The 23,823-nt window shown below is 43.3% G+C and overlaps 1 protein-coding gene across 1 annotated transcript in view; it reads left to right on the forward strand.

The window, feature by feature from the left end:
- The first annotated feature begins 272 nt into the window (after positions 1-272).
- The window catches only part of LOC140408227 (cyclin-dependent kinase-like 2), a 156,902-nt gene continuing 133,351 nt past the window's right edge, over positions 273-23,823 (forward strand). The window contains exons 1-2 of the mRNA XM_072495160.1: positions 273-514; positions 7,587-7,777. Of these exons, the coding sequence (XP_072351261.1) occupies positions 469-514; positions 7,587-7,777 (237 nt within the window). The 5' untranslated portion in view covers positions 273-468. The remainder of the gene's footprint in view (positions 515-7,586; positions 7,778-23,823) is intronic.

Consider the following 23,823-nt stretch of genomic DNA (forward strand, 5'->3'; position numbering starts at 1 on the left):
ACAAAAGGTTGGTGACGGTAATGGAACAGTCAGTCCTGAAAACTTGGAGAAGGTTTCCAAACTTTTTTCCCCATCTAAACTCTAAAGTTTATGAGGGGGACGGAACCATTGTGCGGCTCCGAGGTGACGCTGGTGCTACATGTTGTGGCGAGAGTCACTTGTTGCCCTTAGTAACCTCGAATCACACAAGCTCCTTTTCCTTTGTGCTGTGTCTGGCTCCAGGCCAAGGAGACAGCCAGTTGTCTGCTGTCCTTGTTCTGCCCCCTGACACTCTGTCAAGCATTGCCCGTGTCATTGAACTCATTCACCGTCAGCAGAACTTTAGTATCACAGGACTCAGGTGATCTGACTGACACCACACGCAGTAATAAACAGTGGCCAGTGTGAGCTTCACGCAGAGCAGTAGAGGGGGATCTGGAATGATAAGGCGACGTGTTCTTCAGAAGATTCACAGTGTGCCTTGACTGGATGTGCCGGGTTGATGGAAGAACTGAGTTTAACGGGACTTGTGGAGGTACAGCAACTAACTTTAGTGAAATCAATCCTAAATACAAAAACCCAAAGTCGCAGAAAGGGAGATTACTGTAGTGTGAATTGTGTGACAGAATTAAATCGCAGGGAGATAATCTGCAGAAAGCTGCAACACAAAGAGACTTGGGGGAACTTGTGCACGAAACACAGAAAGCCAGCACACAGGGGCAGCAGGTAATCAGGAAGGCTAATGGAATGTTGGTCCTTATTTAAGGGGGTTGGACTTCAAGAGTGGGGAAGTCTTGCTGCAACTGTACAAGGTACTGGTGAGACCACATCTGGAGCACTGGGAGCGGTTTTGGTCCCTCATTTAAGAAAATATCCTATTTCATTGGAGGGGGTTCAGAGAAGGTTCACTAGGATAGAACAGGAGGTGATCTCATTGAAACGTGTCAGATTCTACAGGGGCTGACAGGGTGAATGCTGAGAGGATGTTTCCCCTCAGGGATGAGTCTAGGACCAGAGGGCAGAGTCTCAGAATAAAGGGGAGACAATTTCAGACTGAGATGAGGAGGAATTTCTTCTCTCAGAGGATTGTGAGTCTTTGGAGCTCCTTAGCACAGAGAGCTGCCGGGGCAGAGTTCTTGTGTATATTTAAGGCTGAGATAGATTCTTGATCAGTAAGGGAATCAAAGGTTACGGGGAAAGAGCAGGAACGTTGACATGAGGAATGTCGGATCAGCCATGATCCTGTTGAATGGTGGAGGAGGCTCGAGGGGCCGAATGGCCAACTCCTGTTTCTCTTTCTTATGGTCTTTTGGAGATATTAGGAGGGATGTTTAAAATCACTGGGAGAGACCCGGGAATGGGACTGGAAATAGTTTAGTGTGTAGTTTACTAATTAGAGAATAAAACTGAGCAGAATAAATCTTCAGGATCTTTCTGTTTCAGGAATTTACTGTTGGGACGATGTAAGATTGTGAACATCCTACATGTTGACAGGATCTTTTTCCCTCGAATGTATTGAATTTTGAAAACTTAGGTTAAAAAAATGGAACTTTCCAAACTTCCAAATTTTGTTCTTCTGCATTTCCGAAATGCAAGAGTCTGGTGGGGCAGTGGGTCCGGGTTCGAGTCCCACACCAGGACGTGACGGCCGAGGAAGGTGCGTTGATAACTCGGCCAAACAGGTTGAGTGTCAACCAGCAAAATCCTTCCGAACACGCCGATGACCTGCGGTGAGAGTGGGGAGTGTCACGGCCAACCATGGTTGGTGTGGAGTGCCGTCCCACAGGCTCTGGCGACCGCCTGGCGACCTGCTCCAGGAAAAAACCCACGATGGGCTTGAAGCATCAAACAATCTGCACAGGAACCACATCTAGAAAGAAAGCAAGACTTGCATGTAATAATAATAATAATATCTATGGCACCTATCACAACCCCAGGGCCTCCAATGAGCTTCATTGGCAATGAAGTATTTTTGAAGTGCCATATTGTCATATGAAGCCCAACAAGCTGTGCACAGCAAGATCCCAAAACAGCAATGCGACAATGACTAGATTATCCGTTTTAAGAGATGTGGGTTGAGGGCTAAATATTGACCAGGACACTGAGGAGAACTCCCCTGATCATCTTCATAGTAGTGGCCACGGGATCGTTTAGATCCAGCTGAGAGGGTAGATGTTGCCTCAGTTTAAAGTCTCTTGTGGGAGTTGGCCCTCTAACAATGCCGACCTCGCTCTCTCTCTACACTGCACTCTGCGTGTCAGCTTGAATCATGTGTTCAATTCCTAGCAAGGGTGTATGGACTGTTGACACTGTCGAGTCAATATTAATTGCCCGAGTAGGGAAATGCTGATCTTGAACTGATTGCCAGAAAGCAACCTACGCATGTTTAATTGTTAATGTGGGAGTTCATCATCACCTCTACTGATTTGTTCTAAACAATTAATTTATTCTTCGTCAGTGTCATATATCCCACTGACAAAAATAATCATCGGCCTTTGTTTGATGGTGTTGTCATTCCTGCTGAAAAGAGTGGAGATCGAGAGGTGCTTTGGGGAATTATTCAGGGTGGGGGAGTTAACTGTCTGTGTATCACTAAAACAGAAACCTTGCCTTCAACAACAAAATAACCTTTTATACTGAACTGGAAGAAAGATACTCAGAACGTGTGTTGTTGTCTGTAATTCCATCAAACCCTTTATAACAAAGCTCAGGTTCATGGGCAGCACGGTAGCACAGTGGTTAGCACTGTGACTTCACAGTGCCAGGGACCCAGGTTAGATTCCCCGCTTGGGTCACTGTCTGTGCGGAGACTGCACGTTCCCCCGTGTCTGCGTGGGTTTCCTCCGGGTGCTCCAGTTTCTTCCCACAAGTCCCTAAAGACATGCAGTTAGGTAATTTGGACATTATGAATTCTCCCTCTGTGTACCCGGACAGGCACCGGAATGTGGCGACGAGGGGATTTTCACAGTTAATTCATGGCAGTGTCAATGTAAGCCTACTTGTGACAATAAGGGTTATTATTATTATTATGGTGTGAGGACGTTCTGATCCAATGACCGGAATATGTTTCAAAACGGACATCATCGTCATCTGGACAGTTCATATCAGTAGCTGTGTCATTCTGCAAAGGAGAAACATTTTCATTCATTGTCGCAAAGTGGCAAATTGTAGATTCTTCCAAATTTGAAGCTAAGTTCGAAGCTCTTCTACTGTGAAATACTTCAAACCTCTGATATGACTCAAATTTTCAATACTCATCCTTGGGTTCAAATCCCTCCATAGCTTCATCTCTCCCTATCTCTGTGACCTCCTCCAGGTAAAAAACCCTCTGAGATCTCTGCACCCCACCACTGCTGGCTTCTCGAACATTCCTGATCTTAATCGTTCCACCTTTGGAAGTTCTGTCTCCAGCTGTCTGGAATCTAAGCTCTGAAATTATCTCCATCTACCTCTGTCTCCCTCTACCTCTGTCTCCCTCTACCTCTGTCTCCCTCTACCTCTGTGTCTCCCTCTACCTCTGTCTCCCTCTACCTCTGTCTCCCTCTACCTCTGTCTCCCTCTACCTCTCTGTCTCCCTCTACCTCTGTCTCCTTCTACCTCTGTCTCCCTCTACCTCTCTGTCTCCCTCTACCTCTGTCTCCCTCTACCTCTCTGTCTCCCTCTACCTCTCTGTCTCCCTCTACCTCCCTCTGTACATTTAAGACACTTCTTAAAACTTACCTTTTGAACCAAGTATTTGATCACCTGTCCAGTGTCATATTTTTACTCAATCAATGCACTTGGGACATTTTAGCTTGTTAAAGTCTTTGTATAAATGCAAGTTGTAATGTAAACACTGAGATATTTTGCTCTGTTTGCAGAGTATGGATTAAACTATGTATCTTATAACAATATATTTGAATTTTCTGGTAATTATAACCGCAGCCAGTCGTGGTAATGTGATGAATATGGGATTTTTAAATATATTGTATTATGTGTCTCTTGCAGTCATATTATTAAAATAGCTTAGGTTAAGGTATCCAGATTTCTGCAAAAGCTGTAATTAAGGGATTAACAGCTAGGCAGGCTGTGATGCCTCTCATGAGAGAGGCTGGGCCTGCTTTTGAGTTTCGTTTTCAGCCCTGCCCGTGTCTGTTGTTTTTTAGTTTCATTTTCAGCCCTGCCCCGTGTCTGTTGTTTTTTAGTTTCTTTTGCAGCCCTGCCCTGTGTCTGTTGCTTTTTAGTTTCGTTTTCAGCCCTGCCCCGTGTCTGTTGCTTTTTAGTTTCATTTTCAGCCCTGCCCCGTGTCTGTTGTTTTTTTAGTTTCATTTTCAGCCCCGCCCCATATCTGTTGCTTTTTGGTTTCATTTTCAGTCCTGCCCCGTGCCTGTTGATTTTAGTTTCATTTTTAGAGTTCTGTTCTGGATCTCTGAGGAAAGGAGGTGTGACTTATCTCCCAAGGACTTTGTGTATAAATCTGTCAGCCACTGAGTGTTAAATTCATTAATAAGTGGCATTTGACCTGTGTGTGGATTTAGCTTAATTGAAATTTTTTAAGTGCATGGGAATGTCAGCTCAAAGACCTTTCTGTATATTTTTTAAGAACTGTTTAACTGTTAATTGAAAAGCTTGGATGTTGGTGGAACTAAGCCTGTGTGAATAATAACATTTGTTTCAATACAAAACACCCAATTTGTCAGTGGAATCACTCATGGAGCGAAGTATCCTGCCCTCACAGCTCACAAACTGAGAAATTGTCGGGGTTCCTCGCCTGGTTTCCTGAAATAAATTGGGGTTCTGGACCAGGACACTAACAATAATTAATACTACACATTTCCCCCCCAAGCCACTCACCACCCTGACTTCGAAATATATCACCGTTCCTTCACTGTCACTGGGTCAAAATACTGGAACTCCCTCCCTAACAGCACGGTCGGTGTACCTACACCACGTGGGCTGCAGTGGTTCAAGAAGGCAGCTCACCACCATCTACTGAAGGGCAAAGGCAGATAGCTGCCTATATCCAGTGGATGGATACATTTTTTATATTAAATAAACTGACCATCTGGTCATTCTCACGTTGCTGTTTGTCCTGACCAAATTGGCCACTAAATCTTCTCTTCTTCTTCAACAGACCCTGGGGACCGAGGGTGATTTGCTTCCACTCCAGTTTGTGATAAGTTCAACGCGCCATCTGTAGAACCTGCCGCCTGTGGGCCAGGCGATGCTTAGAGGGTCAGATTGATGGATTGTTTGTAGTTTTGTGGGCTCTCTCCAATACCCCGACTTCCCGCTTTCTGTTCCTGATGAAGCCTCTCTCTGTGTCTGGTGCCTCGATCCTGAATGAACAATCTCAATTTTGGTTGGTTACATGACGGTCTCGTCTGAGTCAGCAGGGATGTTTAACTGCTTCAGGAATATTTTAAGGAAATCCCTAAAGTTTTTCTGACGTCTCCTGGGAATCACCTGCTGTGACCTAGTTCCCAGTAAAGCAGTTGGGAGTCTGATGTCCTGTCCAATGGAGCCGGTTTTTTAGTGATTGGAGCCTCAATGCCAGGCATGTTGACCTGGGAGAGGAAGCTCCTGTTGGACCATCTTTTTTGCCACCTGGATTTGGTGGATCTTGCGAATGCACCGCTGAAGGGACTTCTCCAGAGCTTTGAAGTGCCTGCTGTAGGTTGTCTAAGTTTAGAATCAAAGAATCATAGAACTTAGGGCAGCACGGTAGCATAGTGGTTAGCACAACTGCTTCACAGCTCCAGGGTCCCAGGTTCGATTCCCGGCTTGGGTCACTGTCTGTGCGGAGTCTGCACGTTCTCCCCGTGTGTGCGTGGGTTTCCTCCGGGTGCTCCGGTTTCCTCCTACAGTCCAAAGATGTGCAGGTTAGGTGGATTGGCCATGCTAAATTGCCCTTAGTGGCCAAAATTGCCCTTAGTGTTGGGTGGGGTTACTGAGTTATGTGAGAGTGTGGGCTTGGGTAGGGTGCTCTTTCCAAGAGCTGGTGCAGACTCGATGGGACGAATGGCCTCCTTCTACACTGTAAATTCTATGATTCTATGCACTCCTACAGTTCAGAAGGAGGCCATTTGGCCCACCAAGTATGCACCAATCCTTTGAAACAGAACCCTATCTAGGTCGACTCTTCCCCCCCCCCCCCCCCCCCCATCCCAGTAACCTAACCTGTACATTCCTGGACACTAAGGGGCCATTTAGCATGGCCAATCCACCTAGCCCGCACATCTTTGGGCTGTGGGAGGAAACCAGAGCACCCGGAGGAAACCCACGCAGACACGGGAGAGCGTGCAAACTCCACACAAACAGTCACCCAAGGTCCCTGGCACTATGATGCAACAGTGCCAACCATTATGCCACCATGCCACCCCTAGAATTCTGAAGCATTGCATTGGGGACCATTGCTGCCCAGTAAACCTTGACCTTAGACTCCAGTTTGAGATCCTGGTCCTCAACTACTCTTCTCCTCAATTGGCCAAAGGCTGAGTTGGCACATTGGAGGTGTTGATTAATACATTGCAGCAGTTCCTGCACTTCCAAATTACATCATTGGCTGTAAATCACTTTGGACCATCAGTACTCATGAAAGGTACTTTGGGAATTGTAAATCTTTCCCTTTTATGGATGAAATGATACTATTCACCTTGACCACTCCCTGTGGGAGTGAGTTCCACATTCCCACCAATCCCTGGGTAAAGTAGTTACTCTTGAATTCCCCCTGGGACTTATTAATGTGTACCTGATATTGTTGACTCCTAGTTACGGTGTCCCCCATAAGTGGAAACTTTGCCACATCTACTCCATCAAACATTTTCATAATTTTACAGATCTCTATCAGGTCATTCCTCTTAAAGGGGAAAGAGCCCCAGCTTGTTCAATGTTTCCTGATAGTTATAAGTTCTCAATTCTGGGTATCATCTGTGTAAATCTTTTCTTTTGCACCTTATTTGGTGATCCTTTTTGTGGTGGTCTTTGTGTTGCTAAATTCAGGATGTTTGGTGTAGTGTTCACAAAGACCCCAAAACAGCTTTAACTTGAACAAAGGTATACATTTATTAACATTACTAATTTGGATTCGACACGGACTCATAAATAACACACAGTTAATAATTAGCATATAGTTTACACTCACCTACAAAAAATCTCTGCACTTTTATAAACTATGATCTGCTCTTACTCACACTATCTGTCCTTCAGTCTGTTCTCTAGCGAACTCCTTCACTTTTCTCCCCCCCCTCCCCAAAGTTTAGCATCAATGTCTTATATACTTGTAACTCTAGCTCCCTCTAGTGGCTGATCTAGACATTTCATTAACTCTTGTAGTTCTCACATTTATGATAATCCTACACTTGTTTGTAATATTGAAATGAAAATCGCTTATTGTCACAAGTAGGCTTCAAATGAAGTTACTGTGAAAAGCCCCTAGTCACCACATTCCGGCGCCTGTTCGGGGAGGCTGGTACGGGCAGGCGCTAATAAAAGTGTAACTTCTCTGCTTTCCATTTCCATCCCTGTGAAAATGAAGCACAATTCTACTTTGTACTTAACTGTACAACAGGAAAAACTAGATTTTATTTAAAAAGTCTCATTTCATGTCAAAGTTCATTTGCTTACAGTCCACAGGTTGACGTTAGCGGACATGGAGAAGTACGAACACCTGGGGCTGGTAGGAGAAGGGAGTTATGGAATTGTAATAAAATGCAGGAACAAAGAAAATGGAAGAATTGTTGCCATCAAGAAATTCCTGGAGGACGATGATGATAAAACGGTGAAAAAAATTGCCATGAGAGAAATTAGATTATTAAAGGTAAGCGACCTCACGAGGGGTCAGATTATAACCATCAGCTACCTGATAGCAATAAAGATCAACTTTCCAGGGATATACAAAGGCGGAATGAGTCTCTGGAGAGTGATAGGGTCCTGAAGGCAGCATGGTAGCATTGTGGATAGCACAATTGCTTCACAGCTCCAGGGTCCCAGGTTCGATTCCGGCTTGGGTCACTGTCTGTGCGGAGTCTGCACATCCTCCCCGTGTGTGCGTGGGTTTCCTCCGGGTGCTCTGGTTTCCTCCCACAGTCCAAAGATGTGCGGGTTAGGTGGATTGGCCATGATAAATTGCCCTTAGTGTCCAAAATTGCCCTTAGTGTTGGGTGGGGTTGCTGGGTTATGGGGATAGGGTGGAGGTGTTGACCTTGGGTCGGGTGCTCTTTCCAAGAGCTGGTGCAGACTCGATGGGCCGAATGGCCTCCTTCTGCACTGTAAATTCTATGATAATCTATGAATCCATTTATCCCACAGGCTGAGATAATGACAAGCAATCAGGGGATTAGGAGATACAACCAGAGTTGCTAATTGCCAGGATTTGAAAGTTGATTTATCTCTGTCACTTACTCTGACACATGTGTCTTCCACATTACTGTTAATAAACCCGCTCTCCTGTAATTAGCTAAGAGTAATCTTCATTGAACTGGCAGGGAACATAGATAGTTAGCCGGTATGAGATCACAAAGAAACTGAGAGTAATAATGAGCATTAAACCATCAATGATTGAAAAGAGAAAAGGTTTTTGATCAATAAGTGGATCAGGGGTTGTGGGGAGAAGGCAGGCGAATGGGGATGAGAAAAAAAATCAGCCATGATTGAATGGTGGAGCAGACTCGATGGGCCGAATGGTCTAATTCTGCTCCTATGTCTTATGGTCATCATTCCTTTTGGGAACATAAGCAGCCATTGAATTGGACAGGTGATGTTGCAGAGAATTACAAAGTACTTAAAGCACAGGAACACAATCATTCATCTCAACTGGTTCACGCTGATGTTCGTTCATTCTCTTTCTCTCACCCCATCAGCCAATCCTTCTATTCCCTTCTCCCTCATGTGTTTATCCAGCTTCCCCCTAAATGCATCTAAAATAATCACCTCAACGACTCGGTTTTGGAGCAAAGATATAATTTGATTGAAAGCAAATCTCAAATTGCTCTATTAGCTAGCAACTCGATTAGCTATTAGCTAGCAGCTCTTTTCGCTCTATTAGCTAGCAAGCTCTTTTCGCTCTATTAGCTATTAGCTAGCAAGCTCTTTTCGCTCTATTAGCTAGCAGCTCTTTTCGCTCTATTAGCTATTAGCTAGCAAGCTCTTTTCGCTCTATTAGCTATTAGCTAGCAGCTCTTTTCGCTCTATTAGCTATTAGCTAGCAAGCTCTTTTCGCTCTATTAGCTATTAGCTAGCAGCTCTTTTCGCTCTATTAGCTATTAGCTAGCATGCTCTTTTCGCTCTATTAGCTAGCAGTGGAATGAAGAGTGGGGAGGAAATTCTTGTCGAGTGAAACACCAACGTGGATCTGATGGCCGAAATGGTTGGTTTCTGTGCTCTAAGTATTTACCAATTCTACGTTTCTGATAGAAATGTAATGGGCCACAGCGACCACCTGACACTCCAGGATGTGAGCAAACAATCTGTGATGAAGTGTAGTATTGAGGGACCACCTCACTGCAGTGTCGAAGGGTCACAGAATCTCTACAGTGCAGAAGGAGGCCATCCCGCCCATTGGGTCTGCACCGACACTCTGAAAGAGCGCTTCGAACCGGCTCTGTCAATGGCCCCCTACCCACGACGTGTAGTTCGTGCGCGAGAGACTCCCATGCGATTCGGAGTCGGGCTGGATTTCGGTGTAATCGCCCATTCTCCACCGCCCCCCCCCCGCCCCCGGCTGATTGCGATTGCGGAGCGGAGGCTCGGAGAATCCATCCCATTATATTTCTCCAGTAAAAGAGTTTGAGTAGCCACTGTGTCCCTTAAAATAGTTATGAGTTTGGCTACATCAGTTGATGTAAATGGGGTGATCTTCCCCTTCAACAAAAACCCTGCATGTCTCTCATCTACCTCATTCATTACACCTGCTCCCACAGCAATATTTACCTCAGGACTCCAAAGTCCAGTTGGAGTTACAGTCTGCCCCTTAGTATTCTCCACCTGTGTTTCCCTTTTCCCAATCCTCCGTATGAACCCCACATGTCCCAAGGGCTTTCCCCACAAATTCCAACATGCTGAACAAATGTGTCCCACTTTATGGCAATGGTGACACCTAGGCTTTCGAGTCTCACCTCCACCCCCAGTACCCTCCTTTCCTGGTCTGAGGAGGGAATCTCAGAGCACTGCCAGATATCCATTCCTTACCTTGGTTACCTGCCTTCCTTTCACTAGCCCACTACCTAACCTTTTCAAAATTATGGGTGCGACGGAACAATGGTTAAAATATAATCATCAGCCATTATCGCTGCTTGCCTAGCGGTCGCCACCCTTGGGTCTTCAACACGGGGCAGCACGGTGGTGCAGTGGTTAGCACTGCTGCCTCACAGGGCTGAGGACCCGGGTTCAATCCCGGCCCCGGGTCACTGTCCGTGTGGAGTTTGCACATTTTCCCTGTGTCTGCGTGGGTCTCACTCCCACAACCAAAAACGATGCGTAGGGCAGGTGAATTGGTCACATTAAATTGCCTCTTAATTGGAAAAGAAAGAATTGGATACTCTAAAAAAAATTTTTTTAAAAAACCTTTGGTCTTCAACATGGGTTCTTTTCACTGAAGGAAGTGAATTCTTAAATTCTTCTTAGAAAATGACCTCTCTCAGAGTCTCATAGGTAGTTTCAACTCTCAATGCTCGTATCCACCTATTAAAATTGTTCTGCTTAACCCTTTCAAATTCAGCAGAAGCTTGTCCCGCCTCTCTCCTTAAATTCCAAAACTTTTGCCTATTTGTCTCGGGAACTAATTCATAGGCACCCAGAATAGCCTTGTATCCCTTAGCATTGTAGTATCCTCGGCAAGAGAATACACATAAAAATGGCAGATAGGACGCAAACAATGTTCTTTTATTACTCCTCTCCCTGAAGGGTCTCCCCCCCCCCCCCCGGGCGCTGCCCCCAGGTCGGGGTTTACCCCATTACTGGGGAAGTTTGTATTCTGTGGAGGTCACAGGGAACTAAATGGTCCACACCCCGTGGCCTCCATGGGGGTTTTCACAGTCATAATCATTAGACAACCCCCTCTGAGAGGGAAGCATAAACGTCCTGTGCCCGCCCCGTCAATTCACTCTGCATGGGTAATGGTCACTTTTTTTTTGGCCACTCCATTTGGGTTGCTATTTTCCTTTTCTTCAAACTTTGGGAGGGCGTGTATAAAGTTAAACATATCCCAATGGGCTCCCATTCTAGGGATAATAATATAATAATAAAATGAAATGAAAATCACTTATTGTCACAAGTAGGCTTCAATAAAGTTACAGTGAAAAGCCCCTAGTCGCCACATTCCGGCGCCTGTTCAGGGAGGCTGGAACAGGAATTGAACCCTCGCTGCTGGTCTTGTTCTGCATTACAAGCCAGCTGTCTAGCCCACTGTGCTGAACCAGCCCCAATATAAGCTTCCCTCTGGCTCCTGGCAGCTTCCATTTCCATTTATACACCTTAAGCTAGAACTCTCTCTCTCTTTTGCTTTTTCCTCTCTCTCTAGTTCCAACTTCTTCATTTCAATTGCATTTGAAAAATTTCCATTTCATAGGACATAGAACAGTCCAGCACAGTACAGGCCCTTCGGCCCACGATGTTGTGCCGACCATTTATCCTAATCTAAGATCAACCTAACCTACACCCCTTCAATTTACTGTTGTCCATGTGCCTGTCCAAGAGTCACTTAAATGTCCCTAATGACTCTGACTCCACCACCTCTGCTGGCAGTGCGTTCCACACACCCACCACTCTCTGTGTAAACAACCGACCTCTGACATCTCCCCTATACCTTCCTCCAATCACCTTAAAATTATGTCCCCTCGTGACAGCCATTTCCACCCTGGGGAAAAGTCTATCCACTCTATCCATGCCTCTCATCACCTTGTACACCTCTATCAAGTCACCTCTCTGCCTTCTTCGCTCCAGTGAGAAAAGCCCGAGCTCCCCCTCAACCTTTCTTCATAAGACATGCCCTCCAGTCCAGGCAGCATCCTGGTAAATCTCCTCTGTACCCTCTCCAAAGCATCCACATCCTTCCTATAATGAGGCGACTAGAACTGGACACAATATTCCAAGTGTGGTCTAACCAGGGTTTTATAAAGCTGCAGCAAAACCTCACGGATCTCAAACTCAATCCCCCGTTAATGAAAGCCAACACACCATACACCTCCTTAACAACCCTATCAACCTGGGTGGCAACTTTGAGGGATCTATGTACGTGGACCCCAAGATCCCTCTGTTCCTCCACACTGCCAAGAATCCTGCCTTTAACCCTGTATTCAGCATTCAAATTCGATCTTCCAAAATGAATCACTTCACATTTATCAAGGTTGAATTCCATCTGCCACGTCTCAGCCCAGCTCTGCATCCTGTCAATGTCCTATTGTAACCAGCAACAACCCTCAACACTATCTACAACACCCCCAACCTTCATGTCATCGGCAAACTTACTAACCCACCCTTCCACTTCCTCATCCAAGTCATTTATAAAAACCACAAAGAGCAGAGGTCCCAGAACAGATCTTTGTGGGACAACACTGTTCACGGACCTCCAGGCAAAATACTTTCCATCCACTACCACTCACTGTCATCTTTTGGCCAGCCAATTCTGTATCCAGACAGCCAAATTGCCCTGTATCCCATGGCCCCTAACTTTCTGAATGAGCCTACCATGGGGAACCTTATCAAATGCCTTACTGAATTCCATATACACCACATCCACTGCCCGACCTTCATCAATGTGTCTCGTCACATCCTCAAAGAATTCAATGAGGCTTGTGAGGCATGACCTGCCCCTCACAAAGCCATGCTGACTATCTTTAATCAAACTATGTTTTTCTAAATAATCATAAATCCTATCTCTCGGAATCCTTTCCAACATTTTGCTCACCACAGACGTAAGACCTGATGGGTCTGTAATTCCCAGGGATTTCCGTATTCCCTTTCTTGAACAGGGGAACAACATTCACCTCCCTCCAATCATCCGGTACTACTCCAGTGGAGAGTGAGGACGCAAAGATCATCGCCAACGGCGCAGCAATCTCCTCCCTCGCTTCCTGTAGTAACCTTGGGTATATCCCGTCAGGCCCAGGGGACTTATCTATCCTAATGCTTTTCAAAAGTTCCAGCACATCTTCTTTCTTAATATCAACCTGTTTGAGTCTGTTAACCTGGTTCACACTGTTCTGGTGAGCAACAAAGTCCCTCTTCTCATGAATACTGAAGCAAAATATTCATTTAGGGCCTCTCCTACTTCCTCAGACTCTAGGCACAAGTTCCCTCCACTATCACTGATCGCCCGACTCTCACTCTGATCATCCTCTTATTTCTTATGTTATGGGAGAGGTGTTTTCCACACTCCGCTGTCCACTGGAATTTGTTACGCTTCTTGAGCAAGTCAGTCTGTGAAGCGACCACACTGCTAAAATTTGGTACAAATTTCTGGTAAAATCCACTCATACCAAGAAACCGCATTATTTCCCGTCGTGTTGATGGTATCGGAAACTCCCCAATAACTTTTGTTTTCACATCCCGTGGGACCAATCGACCCTGTCCGATTGTATGGCCAAGGAAAGTGACTTGGGCTTTTCCAAATTCACTTTAAGTTTATCACCAAACCCGCCTTCTGAAGTCAATCGAATAACTCCCTCAGATGTTTTATACGTTCTTTCCATGTCTGGCTGAAAACTACCAGATCGGTATACCACACAATTGGGTAATCCTGAAACGACTGTATTAGTTAACCGTTGAAACGTTGCTAGGGCGTTTTTCATGCCAAATGGCATAACTTTGAACTGGTATATAGCATCTGGAGTCACAAAAGCTGAAATTTCCTTTGCCCTTTCAGATAAAGGTACCTGCCAGTAACCTTTCAGTCCATCCAATTTGGACATAAAAGCTGATTGTCCCACTTTCTCAATGCAATCCTCCAAAAGTGGGATAGGTTAAGAGTCCATTCTTGTAACTGCATTCACCTTTCGATAGTCCACACACAACCGTTGGGTACTGTCTGGTTTAGGTACCATCACTATGGGTGAGCTCCATTGGCTGCAACTCACTTCAATTATGCCATTTTTAAGCATACTCTCAATCTCTCTGTTAACCTGTGCCGATTTTAAAGGATTAAGTCTATATGGATGTTGTTTGATAGGAACAGCATTTCCCACATCTACATCATGTATAGCCATTTTAGTACTTCCCAATTTATCTCTACAAACTTTCCCATGTGATATCAATAACTCTTTCAGGTCAGTTTGTTTTTCCTCTGGAAGGTAACTTAACAATTCATCCCAATTTTTAAGAACATCCTCATTTTCCAATTTAATTTGAGGTAAGTCAAATTCACAGTCATCTGGATTTGGTTTGTCACGTTGAGTTAGAATCATTAAAACCTCCTTTTCCTCTCCTTCCCTTTCAAAGCACCTTTTAAGCATATTCGCATGACACACTCAGTGAGTCTTCCTTCTATCTGGTGTTTTTACCACATAATTCACCTCACTTAATTTCCTTCCAATCTGATACGGTCCACAAAACCTAGCTTTTAAAGGCTCCCCTATCACTGGTAACAACACTAAAACTTTATCCCCACTGGCAAAACTACGAACTTTGGATTTCTTGTCCGCTACCCGTTTCATCACAATTTGTGCAACTTTCAAATGTTGTCTAGCCAATTCACCTGCTCTACTTAGTCGTTCCCTAAAATTTGACATGTAATCCGATAGTGTAATTTCCGATTTCTCACCCACCAATTTTTCCTTAATCAATTTAAGTGGTCCTCTTGACCAAAGATTAGTTCAAAAGGACTCAATTTGGTCGACTCATTAGGTGCATCCCTAATTGCAAACATTACGAATGGAATTCCTTTATCCCAATCCTCTGGATAATCTTGACAATACGCCCTCAACATTGTCTTTAATGTCTGATGCCACCTTTCGAATGCTCCCTGCGATTCTGGATGGTACACAGTTGATTTAAATAGTTTTACTCCTAAGCTATCCATAACTTCTTTGAATAACTTTGAAGTAAAATTCGATCCTTGATCCGATTGAATTTCTGTGGGTAGTCCATATCTAGTAAAGAATTTAAGTAACTCCTCCACAATCCTTTTAGCTGTAATATTACGTATTGGAATGGCCTCTCGAAACCTCGTAGACACATCCATTATAGTCAAAAGATATTGATTCCCACTTTTGGTTTTAGGAAGCGGTCCTACGCAATCAATTAGGACCCTTGTAAAAGGTTCCTCAAATGCTGGAATGGGTATTAAGGGTGCTGGTTTTATCACTGCTTGAGGTTTCCCTATCACTTGACATGTGTGACATGATTGACAAAATTTAACTACATCTTTATGTAGTCCAGGCCAATAAAAATGTTTCTGGATTTTAGCTTGAGTTTTCCTTATTCCCAAATGACCTCCCACTGGTACCTCATGTGCAACTCGCAACACCTCCTTTCTGTCCCCTACCGGCGATACTACTTGATGAACTTCTGCCCACTTTTCATCCACCTGCATATGTACAGGTCTCCATTTTCTCATCAAGACATCACTTTTACGGTAATAACACTCTGGTATACTCTCAGATTCCTCTTCCGTATATGCTTTCTGATATATCCGTTTTATTTCTACATCTTTCTGTTGTAACTCCGCCAATTTTCCTGAACTAAAAATATCCGCCTCATCCTCCACCTGTTCTTGTTCTTTTTCAACCATCTGATCAAAAATCGTTTCTAATAATTGCACTTCAACTTCATCTTCACTCTTTGATTTCTCCTCTTGTCTTATCCTGTGACTTTGCGACCTTGTTACTACACAATCCGGAAAAATTCCAGGATATTCGTCCTTCAACACTTCAGTTGTCTGATTTTCCATTGGCTCATCAACCACAGTAGGCATCACTCCCACCTGCGATCCAGCTATATCATTACCCAAGATAAACTGTATTCCTGGACAAGATAGTTTATCAATTACTCCTACTACCACTTCACCACTCTTCACTGGACTTTCCAATCTTACCTTATGTAATGGAACGCTACTCGTCTCACCCTGAATTTCACATATCACCACCTTTTCCTGCAACACTCTTCCCAAACTACATAATTCCTCATCTCTTACCATTAAAGATTGACTAGCCCCTGTACTCTTAAAATTGTGACTTCTTTACCTGCTCCTCCTGATACACATGAGTAAACATTACCCACACAAGTAAATTCTTTAAAGACATCTGGCACCTTCTTAACAATTACTTCTTGAACAGACTGTACAATCGTTTGCACCTTCTTCGCTTCCCTTGGGCTTTCCTTTACCACTCTAACAAACCCCACTGTCTTATCCAGTTTTACCACATCAGCCTTCCCAGTACTTTTCTTCAACCACCAACATTGTGACTTTACATGGCCTAGTTTATTACAGTGAAAACATCTGAAACTTTTCATTTCTTTTCCACCCTCCTGGATTTCTTTTTTAATCTGAGGTACATTCTCTTTATTGTCTCCCAACAGATCACCTTTACTTTTACCACTTGAGTATTTCTCTTGTCCCCAGTTTCTATCCCTCACCGGCTGAAACTGATGTCAGAAACCAATCGTTGATTTATGAACTAATTCATAATCATCTGCCATTTCCGCTGCTAATCTCGCAGTTTTAACCCTCTGTTCTTCCACATGAGTTCTCACTACATCAGGAATTGAATTTTTAAACTCCTCCAAAAGTATAATTTCTCTCAGAGCTTCATACGTTTGGTCTATTTTCAAAGGCCTTATCCACCTGTCAAAATTACTCTGTTTGAGCCTTTCAAACTCCATGTATGTTTGACCAAATTCTTTCCTTAAATTTCTAAACCTTTGTCTGTAAGCTTCAGGCACTAGCTCATATGCACTTAAGATGGATTTCTTCACCTCCTCATACGTTCCAGGTACCTCCTCCGGTAGTGATGCAAACACTTCACTAGCTCTACCTACCAGCTTTGTTTGAATCAGTAATACCCACATGTCCTGTGGCCATTGCATTTGTTTAGCTACCTTCTCAAATGAAATGAAAAAGGATTCCACTTCCTTCTCGTCAAACCTTGGCAATGCTTGGACATATTTAAATAGATTCCCACCAAGCCTTCGACTATGACGCTCTTTCTCACTATCCTCATCACTATCATCCAACTGTACGTTTCCCTTTACGTCTGCCAATTTTAACTGATTGTTATGTTTCATGGCCATTTTCTGAAGTTCAAACTCCCCCTCTTTATCTTTTTCCCTGATCTATATCTCCCTTTCTTTTTCTTTTTGTTCTGCTAGGGCTATTCTTTCTTTTCTCCTGTCTTCTCTCTCCTTTTCTTTTTCCTCTCTCACTCTTTCTCTTTCTTTTTCCACTCTCTCTCTTTCGTATTCAAGCTGCTTTAACTCTTTCTCATGTTCCATTTTTTAAATTTGCAACTGAATTTTTGCCATTTCCAATGAGTCAAACGGTATCTCAGGCAACTTTAAATGCTTAACCACCGCCATAATTACCTCATCCTTTCGCATTTTGTCAGGTAATGTTAACTGCAATGTTTTTGCCAAATCTAACAGTCTGCTTTTAGTCTCTTTGTCCGTAAGGTACTGCGTGTGGCCGTCTCCACCCCAAAACCTTCTGAGCCTCTGAAAGAGCCATTGTCCACAACACACTTAATCTAAACGATAAGCAACAATCCTTCACTGTCTTTAAGTTCACAAAAGCCAATCCAATAGATAGACTTTTCTCCCGGACGAGCCCCCAATTGTTATGAGAGAGGTGTTTTCAGAACCCCAAAATGTATCATGGAGTCCAACCAATCCCACCCTTTAATGGATTGTTGGTTTTGAAGCACACGGCCTGTTCCCCAGGTGTGGTATTACAATTATGGACACGTGGGTTTTTAAACAAAACAATGTTTATTCTATGAACTCAATTTAACCTTTAAAAATAAACATTGAATATCTTAGCACCCATTACTTCAAAGATAACCCCAAAAGACTACAACACTAAATAATCCTTCAAAATGTTCCTTTAAACATCCAAAAGACTTCACCTTCAAAAACAGTAACACCAGGTTACAGTTAATATATATTGTCTGTTGGATGGCCGAGATATTTATCAGCCTGCAGTCCCATCACGTTTTCATGCAGCACACAGCCAACACAGGCACTTTTCAAGCTGCTGTCTCAAACTGGCTTTCTCCTTTCAAGCAGCTCACAGCAAAACAGCCAGGCTTTCTTCAAACTGAAAACAAAAAACTTCAAAACTAACCTCAAAATGGCCGGACTGAGCTCAGCTCCACCCACTCTCTGACATCACTATTTTCTTAAAGGTACATTGCTTAAACATCCATTTCTTAAAGGTACTCTCACATGACACTTACATAAGTGTAGAACGCCTTGGGGTTTTCCCTAATCCTCCCTAAACCGTCACAGCTTTTTCATGCCCCCTTCTAGCTCTCCTCAGTCCATTTTTGAGTTCCTTCCTGGCTACCTTGTAACCCTCTAGAGCCATGCCAGATCCTTGCTTCCTCAACCTTACATAAGCTTCCTTCTTCCTCTTGACTAGAAGCTCCACTTCTCTTGTCATCCAAGGCTCCTTCACCTTACCATTCCTTCCTCGTCTCAGTGGGACAAAACTATTCAGCACTCGCAGCAAGTGCTCCTTAAACAACCCCCACATTACTTTTGTGCATTTTCCCAAGAACAGTTGTTCCCACTTCATGCTCCTCAGCTCCTGTCTAATGGCAGTATAATTTCCCCTCCCCCAATTAAATACCTTCCCTTTCTGTCTGTTCCTATCCCTCTCCATGACTATGGTAAAGGTCAAGGAGTTGTGGTCACTGTTTCCGAAATGCTCTCCCACCAAAACATCTGACACCTGGCCTGGTTCGTTGCTGAGCACCAAGTCCAATATAGCCTCCCCCCTAGTCGGCCTATCTACATATTGAGTCAGGAGCCTTCCTGTGCACCTAACAAAATCTGCTCCATCCAAACCATTTGCACTAAGGAGGTTCCAGTCAATATTAGGGAAGTTGACGTCACCCATGACAACAACTCTGTTACTTCTGCACTTTTCCAAGATCTGCCGCCCAATCTGTTCCTGTATCTCTCTGCTGCTATTGGGGGGGTCTGTAGAAAACTCCCAATAAAGTGACTGCTCCTTTCTTGTTTCTGACTTCCACCCATATTGACTCAGTAAACAAACCCTCCTCAACTACCTCCTTTTCTGCAGCTGTGGTGCACTCCCGAATTAACAGTGCACCTCCCCCTCCTCTTTTACCTCCCTCCCTGTTTTTCTGAAAACATCTAACAGCCATTCCTGCCCCTGTAAAATCCATGTCTCCGTAATGGCCACAACATCGTAGTTCCAAATACTCATCCATGTTCTAAGTTCATCTCCTTTATTCCTGACACTCCTTGCATTGAAATAGACACACTTTAACCCATTCCACTGAGTGATACTTTGCCCTATCAACTGTCTATCTTCCTCACATACTGCTGCATACTATTTCTGCCTGTTCAACAGCTACCCTATCCTCTGATCCATAGCTCTGGTTCCCGTCCCCCTGCCAAACTAGTGTAAACCCTCCCGAAGAGCTCTAGCAAACCTCCCACCCAGGGTATTGGTGCCCCTCCAGTTTAGATGCAATCTGTCCTTCATGTACAGGTCCCATCTTCCCCAAAAGATATCCCAATGATCCACATATCTGTCTAATTAACAGACATTTCTATTTCAATTCTTTTTAATTCCCTCTCATGCTGGAACTGCAACTGAATTCTCTCCAGCTCAATTTGCCTGCCAGAGAATGTCTTTGATGCTATATTGCTTCGTGGGCTCTCCTGTGTTTCTAAAAGACCCAAGCATTCGACCAATATATCATAGATCTCTGCTTTCCTAGCTTTAGATGGCACCTCTACTCTTAATTCATCTGCCAATTCAATTAGTTTGTCTTTTTAAAGCCCTTGTCAAAAACCAATGGCAAGTCTTCCACCTGAAGAAAAACCTGTGCGGCTTACGGAGCCATCCTGTTATACCTCTACAAACCTGGTGTCTCTTTTTAATTTATACTGTGTTATGGGCGAGGCGTTTTCAGAACCCCAAAATGTATGATGGAGTTCAACCAACCTCTCCCTTTAATGGATTTGTTGCTTTTCCTAGCACACGGCTTGTTCCCTAGGTGTGGGATTACACACACCAGCTCTTTTCAAAAAATGGAAAACTTCCAAAATGGCTGACCTGAGCTCAGCCCCACCCACTCTCTGACATCACTGTTTTCTTAAAGGTACATTGCTTAAACATCCATGTATTAAAGGTACTCTCACATGACACCTCCCCCCAAGAAAAAAAAACCCATCAACTTCAAGATGGTTTCATTTTTCACTTTTGCACTATCCACTAAGAAATGCACACAGGAAATATACATTTTCATTTAAAGAAACCAACACACTCAAACAGGTATAATAATATAGCCCTTTTTTCTTCAATCTTCTCCCTCCAACCGAAAACCTTCTCAATTGACAGTCTCTTTGAACAAAGTCTCTGCACGATCCATCCATTCCTCTACTCCTCGGCATTTCTCTTCAGAATCAGATACTTTAGTTCAATCTGACCACAGAGTCCCTTGCAATTCTCCAATAGAGGAACATTGGTTACCACAGCTTTCAGACAGTCAAATGCCTGTTGAAAGTCCGCTGTCCATTGAAATTTTTTAGGTTTCTTTAGCAAGTCCATCAGTGGAGTACTCACGCCACAAAACTTTTGCACAACTTTTCGATCAAATCCATTCATGCTAAGAAATCACATTATTTCCCTTCGTCTTGAGGATAACGGAAACTCCGCAAGGAAAGTGATTCGGGCTTCTCCAAATTCACTTTCGGCTAGGTTCATCACCAAACCCGCCTCCTGAAGTCGATCGAAGAACTCCATACGATGTTTTAAATGTTCTTTCCATGTCTGGAAGTTGAAAATAAAAGCTGATTGTCCCACTTTCTCCATGCAATACTTCAATGGTGGGACAGGATAAGAGTCCATTCTTGTAACTGCATTCACCTTTCTATAGTCCACACACAACAATTGGGTACCGTCTGGTTTAGGTACCATCACTATGGGTGAGCTCCATTGGCTGCAACCCACTTCAATTATGTCATTTTTAAGCGTCCTCGCAATCTCTCTGTTAACCTGTGCCAATTTTAAAGGGTTAAGTCTATATGGATGTTGTTTGATCGGAACAGCATTTCCCACATCTACATCATGTACAGCCATTTTAGTACTTCCCAATTTATCTCTACAAACTTTCCCATGTGATATCAATAACTCTTTCAGGTCAGTTTGTTTTTCCTCTGGAAGGTAACTTAACAATTCATCCCAATTTTTAAGAACATCCTCATTTCCAATTTAATTTGAGGCATGTCAAATTCACAGTCATCTGGATTTGGTTTGTCACGTTGAGTTAGAATCATTAAAACCTCCTTTTTCTCTCCTTCCCTTTCAAAGTACCTTTTAAGCATATTCACATGACACACTCGGTGAGTCTTCCTTCTATCTGGTGTTTTTACCACATAATTCACCTCACTTAATTTCCTTCCAATCTGATACGGTCTACAAAACCTAGCTTTTAAAGGCTCCCCTACCACTGGTAACAATACTAAAACTTGATTCCCACTGGCAAAACTACGAACTTTGGATTTCTTGGCCGCTACACGTTTCATCACATTTTGTGCAACTTTCAAATGTTATCTAACCAATTCACCTGCTCTGTTTAATCATTCCCTAAAATTTGACACGTAATCCAATAGTGTAATTTCCGATTTCTCACCCACCAATTTTTCCTTAATCAATTTAAGTGGTCCTCTTACCTCATGAGCAAAAATTAGTTCAAAAGGACTAAATTTGGTAGACCCATTAGGTGCATTCCTAATTGCAAACAATACGAATGGAATTCCTTTATCCCAATCCTCTGGATAATCTTGACAATACGCCCTCAACATTGTCTTTAATGTCTGATGCCACCTTTCTAACGCTCCCTGCGATGGTACGCAGTTGATTTAAATTGTTTTATTCCTAAGCTATCCATAACTTCTTTGAATAACTTTGAAGTAAAATTTGTTCCTTGATCCGATTGAATTTCTGTGGATAGTCCATATCTAGTAAAGAATTTAAGTAACTCCTCCACAATCCTTTTAGCTGTAATGTTACGTACTGGAATGGCCTCTGGAAACCTAGTAGACACATCCATTATAGTCAAAAGATATTGATTCCCACTTTTGGTTTTAGGAAGCTGTCCTACACAATCGATTAGGACCCTTGTAAAAGGTTCCTCAAATGCTGGAATAGGTATTAAGGGTGCTGGTTTTATCACTGCTTGAGGTTTCCCTATCGCTTGACATGTGTGACATGATTGACAAAATTTAACTACATCTTTATGTAGTCCAGGCCAATAAAAATGTTTCTGGATTTTAGCTTGAGTTTTCCTTCTTCCCAAATGACCTCCCACTGGTACCTCATGTGCAACTCGCAATACCTCCTTTCTATACCCTACCGGCAATACTATTTGATGAACTTCTGCCCACTTTTCATCGGCCTGCATATGTATAGGTCTCCATTTTCTCATCAAGACATCATTTTTACGGTAGTAACACTCTGGTATACTCTCAGATTCCTCTTCCGTATATGTTTTGTGATATATCCATTTTATTTCTACACCTTTCTGTTGTAACTCCGCCAATTTTCCTGAACTAAAAATATCTGCCTCATCCTCCACCTGTTCTTGTTCTTTTTCAACCATCTGATCAAAAATCGTTTCTGATAATTGCACTTCAACTTCATCTTCACTTCTTGATTTCTCCTCTTGTCTTAACCTGTGACTTTGCGACCTTGTTACTACACAATCCGGAAAACCCCCAGGATATTCGTCCTTCAACACTTCAGTTGTCTGATTTTCCACTGGCTTATCAACCACGGTAGGCATCACTCCCACCTGCGATCCAGCTATATCATTACCCAAGATAAACTGTATTCCTGGACAAGATAGTTTATCTATTACTCCTACTACCACTTCACCACTTTTCACTGGACTTTCCAACCTTATCTTATATAATGGAACGCTACTCCTCTCACCCTGAATTCCACATATCACCACCTTTGCTGGCAACATTCTTCCCAAACTACATAATTCCTCATCTCTTACCATTAAAGATTGACTAGCCCCTGTATATCTTAAAATTGTGACTTCTTTACCTGCTCCTCCTGATACACATGAGTAAACTTTACCCACACAAGTAAATTCTTTAAAGACACCTGGCACCTTCTTAACAATTACTTCTTGAACAGGCTGTACAATCGTTTGCACCTCCTTCGCTTCCCTTGGGCTTTCCTTTACCACTCTAACAAACCCCACTGTCTTATCCTGTTTTACCACATCAGCCTTCCCAGTGCTTTTCTTCAACCACCAACACTGTGACTTTACATGGCCTAGTTTATTACAGTGAAAACATCTGAAACTTTTCATTTCTTTTCCACCCTCCTGGATTTCTTTTTTAATCTGAGGTACACTCTCTTTATTGTCTCCCATCAGATCACCTTTACCTTTACCACTTGAGTATTTCTCTTGTCCCCAGTTTCTATCCCTCACCGGCTGAAACTGATGTCGGAAACCAATCTTTGATTTATGAACTAATTCATAATCATCTGCCATTTCCGCTGCTAATGTCGCAGTTTTAACCCTCTGTTCTTCCACATGAGTTCTCACTACATCAGGAAATGAATTTTTAAACTCCTCCAAAAGTATAATTTCTCTGAGAGCTTCATGCGTTTGGTCTATTTTCAAAGCCCTTATCCACCTGTCAAAATTACTCTGTTTGAGC

This window comes from Scyliorhinus torazame, chromosome 3 (genome assembly GCF_047496885.1).
Source record: "Scyliorhinus torazame isolate Kashiwa2021f chromosome 3, sScyTor2.1, whole genome shotgun sequence".
Lineage (NCBI taxonomy): Eukaryota > Metazoa > Chordata > Chondrichthyes > Carcharhiniformes > Scyliorhinidae > Scyliorhinus > Scyliorhinus torazame.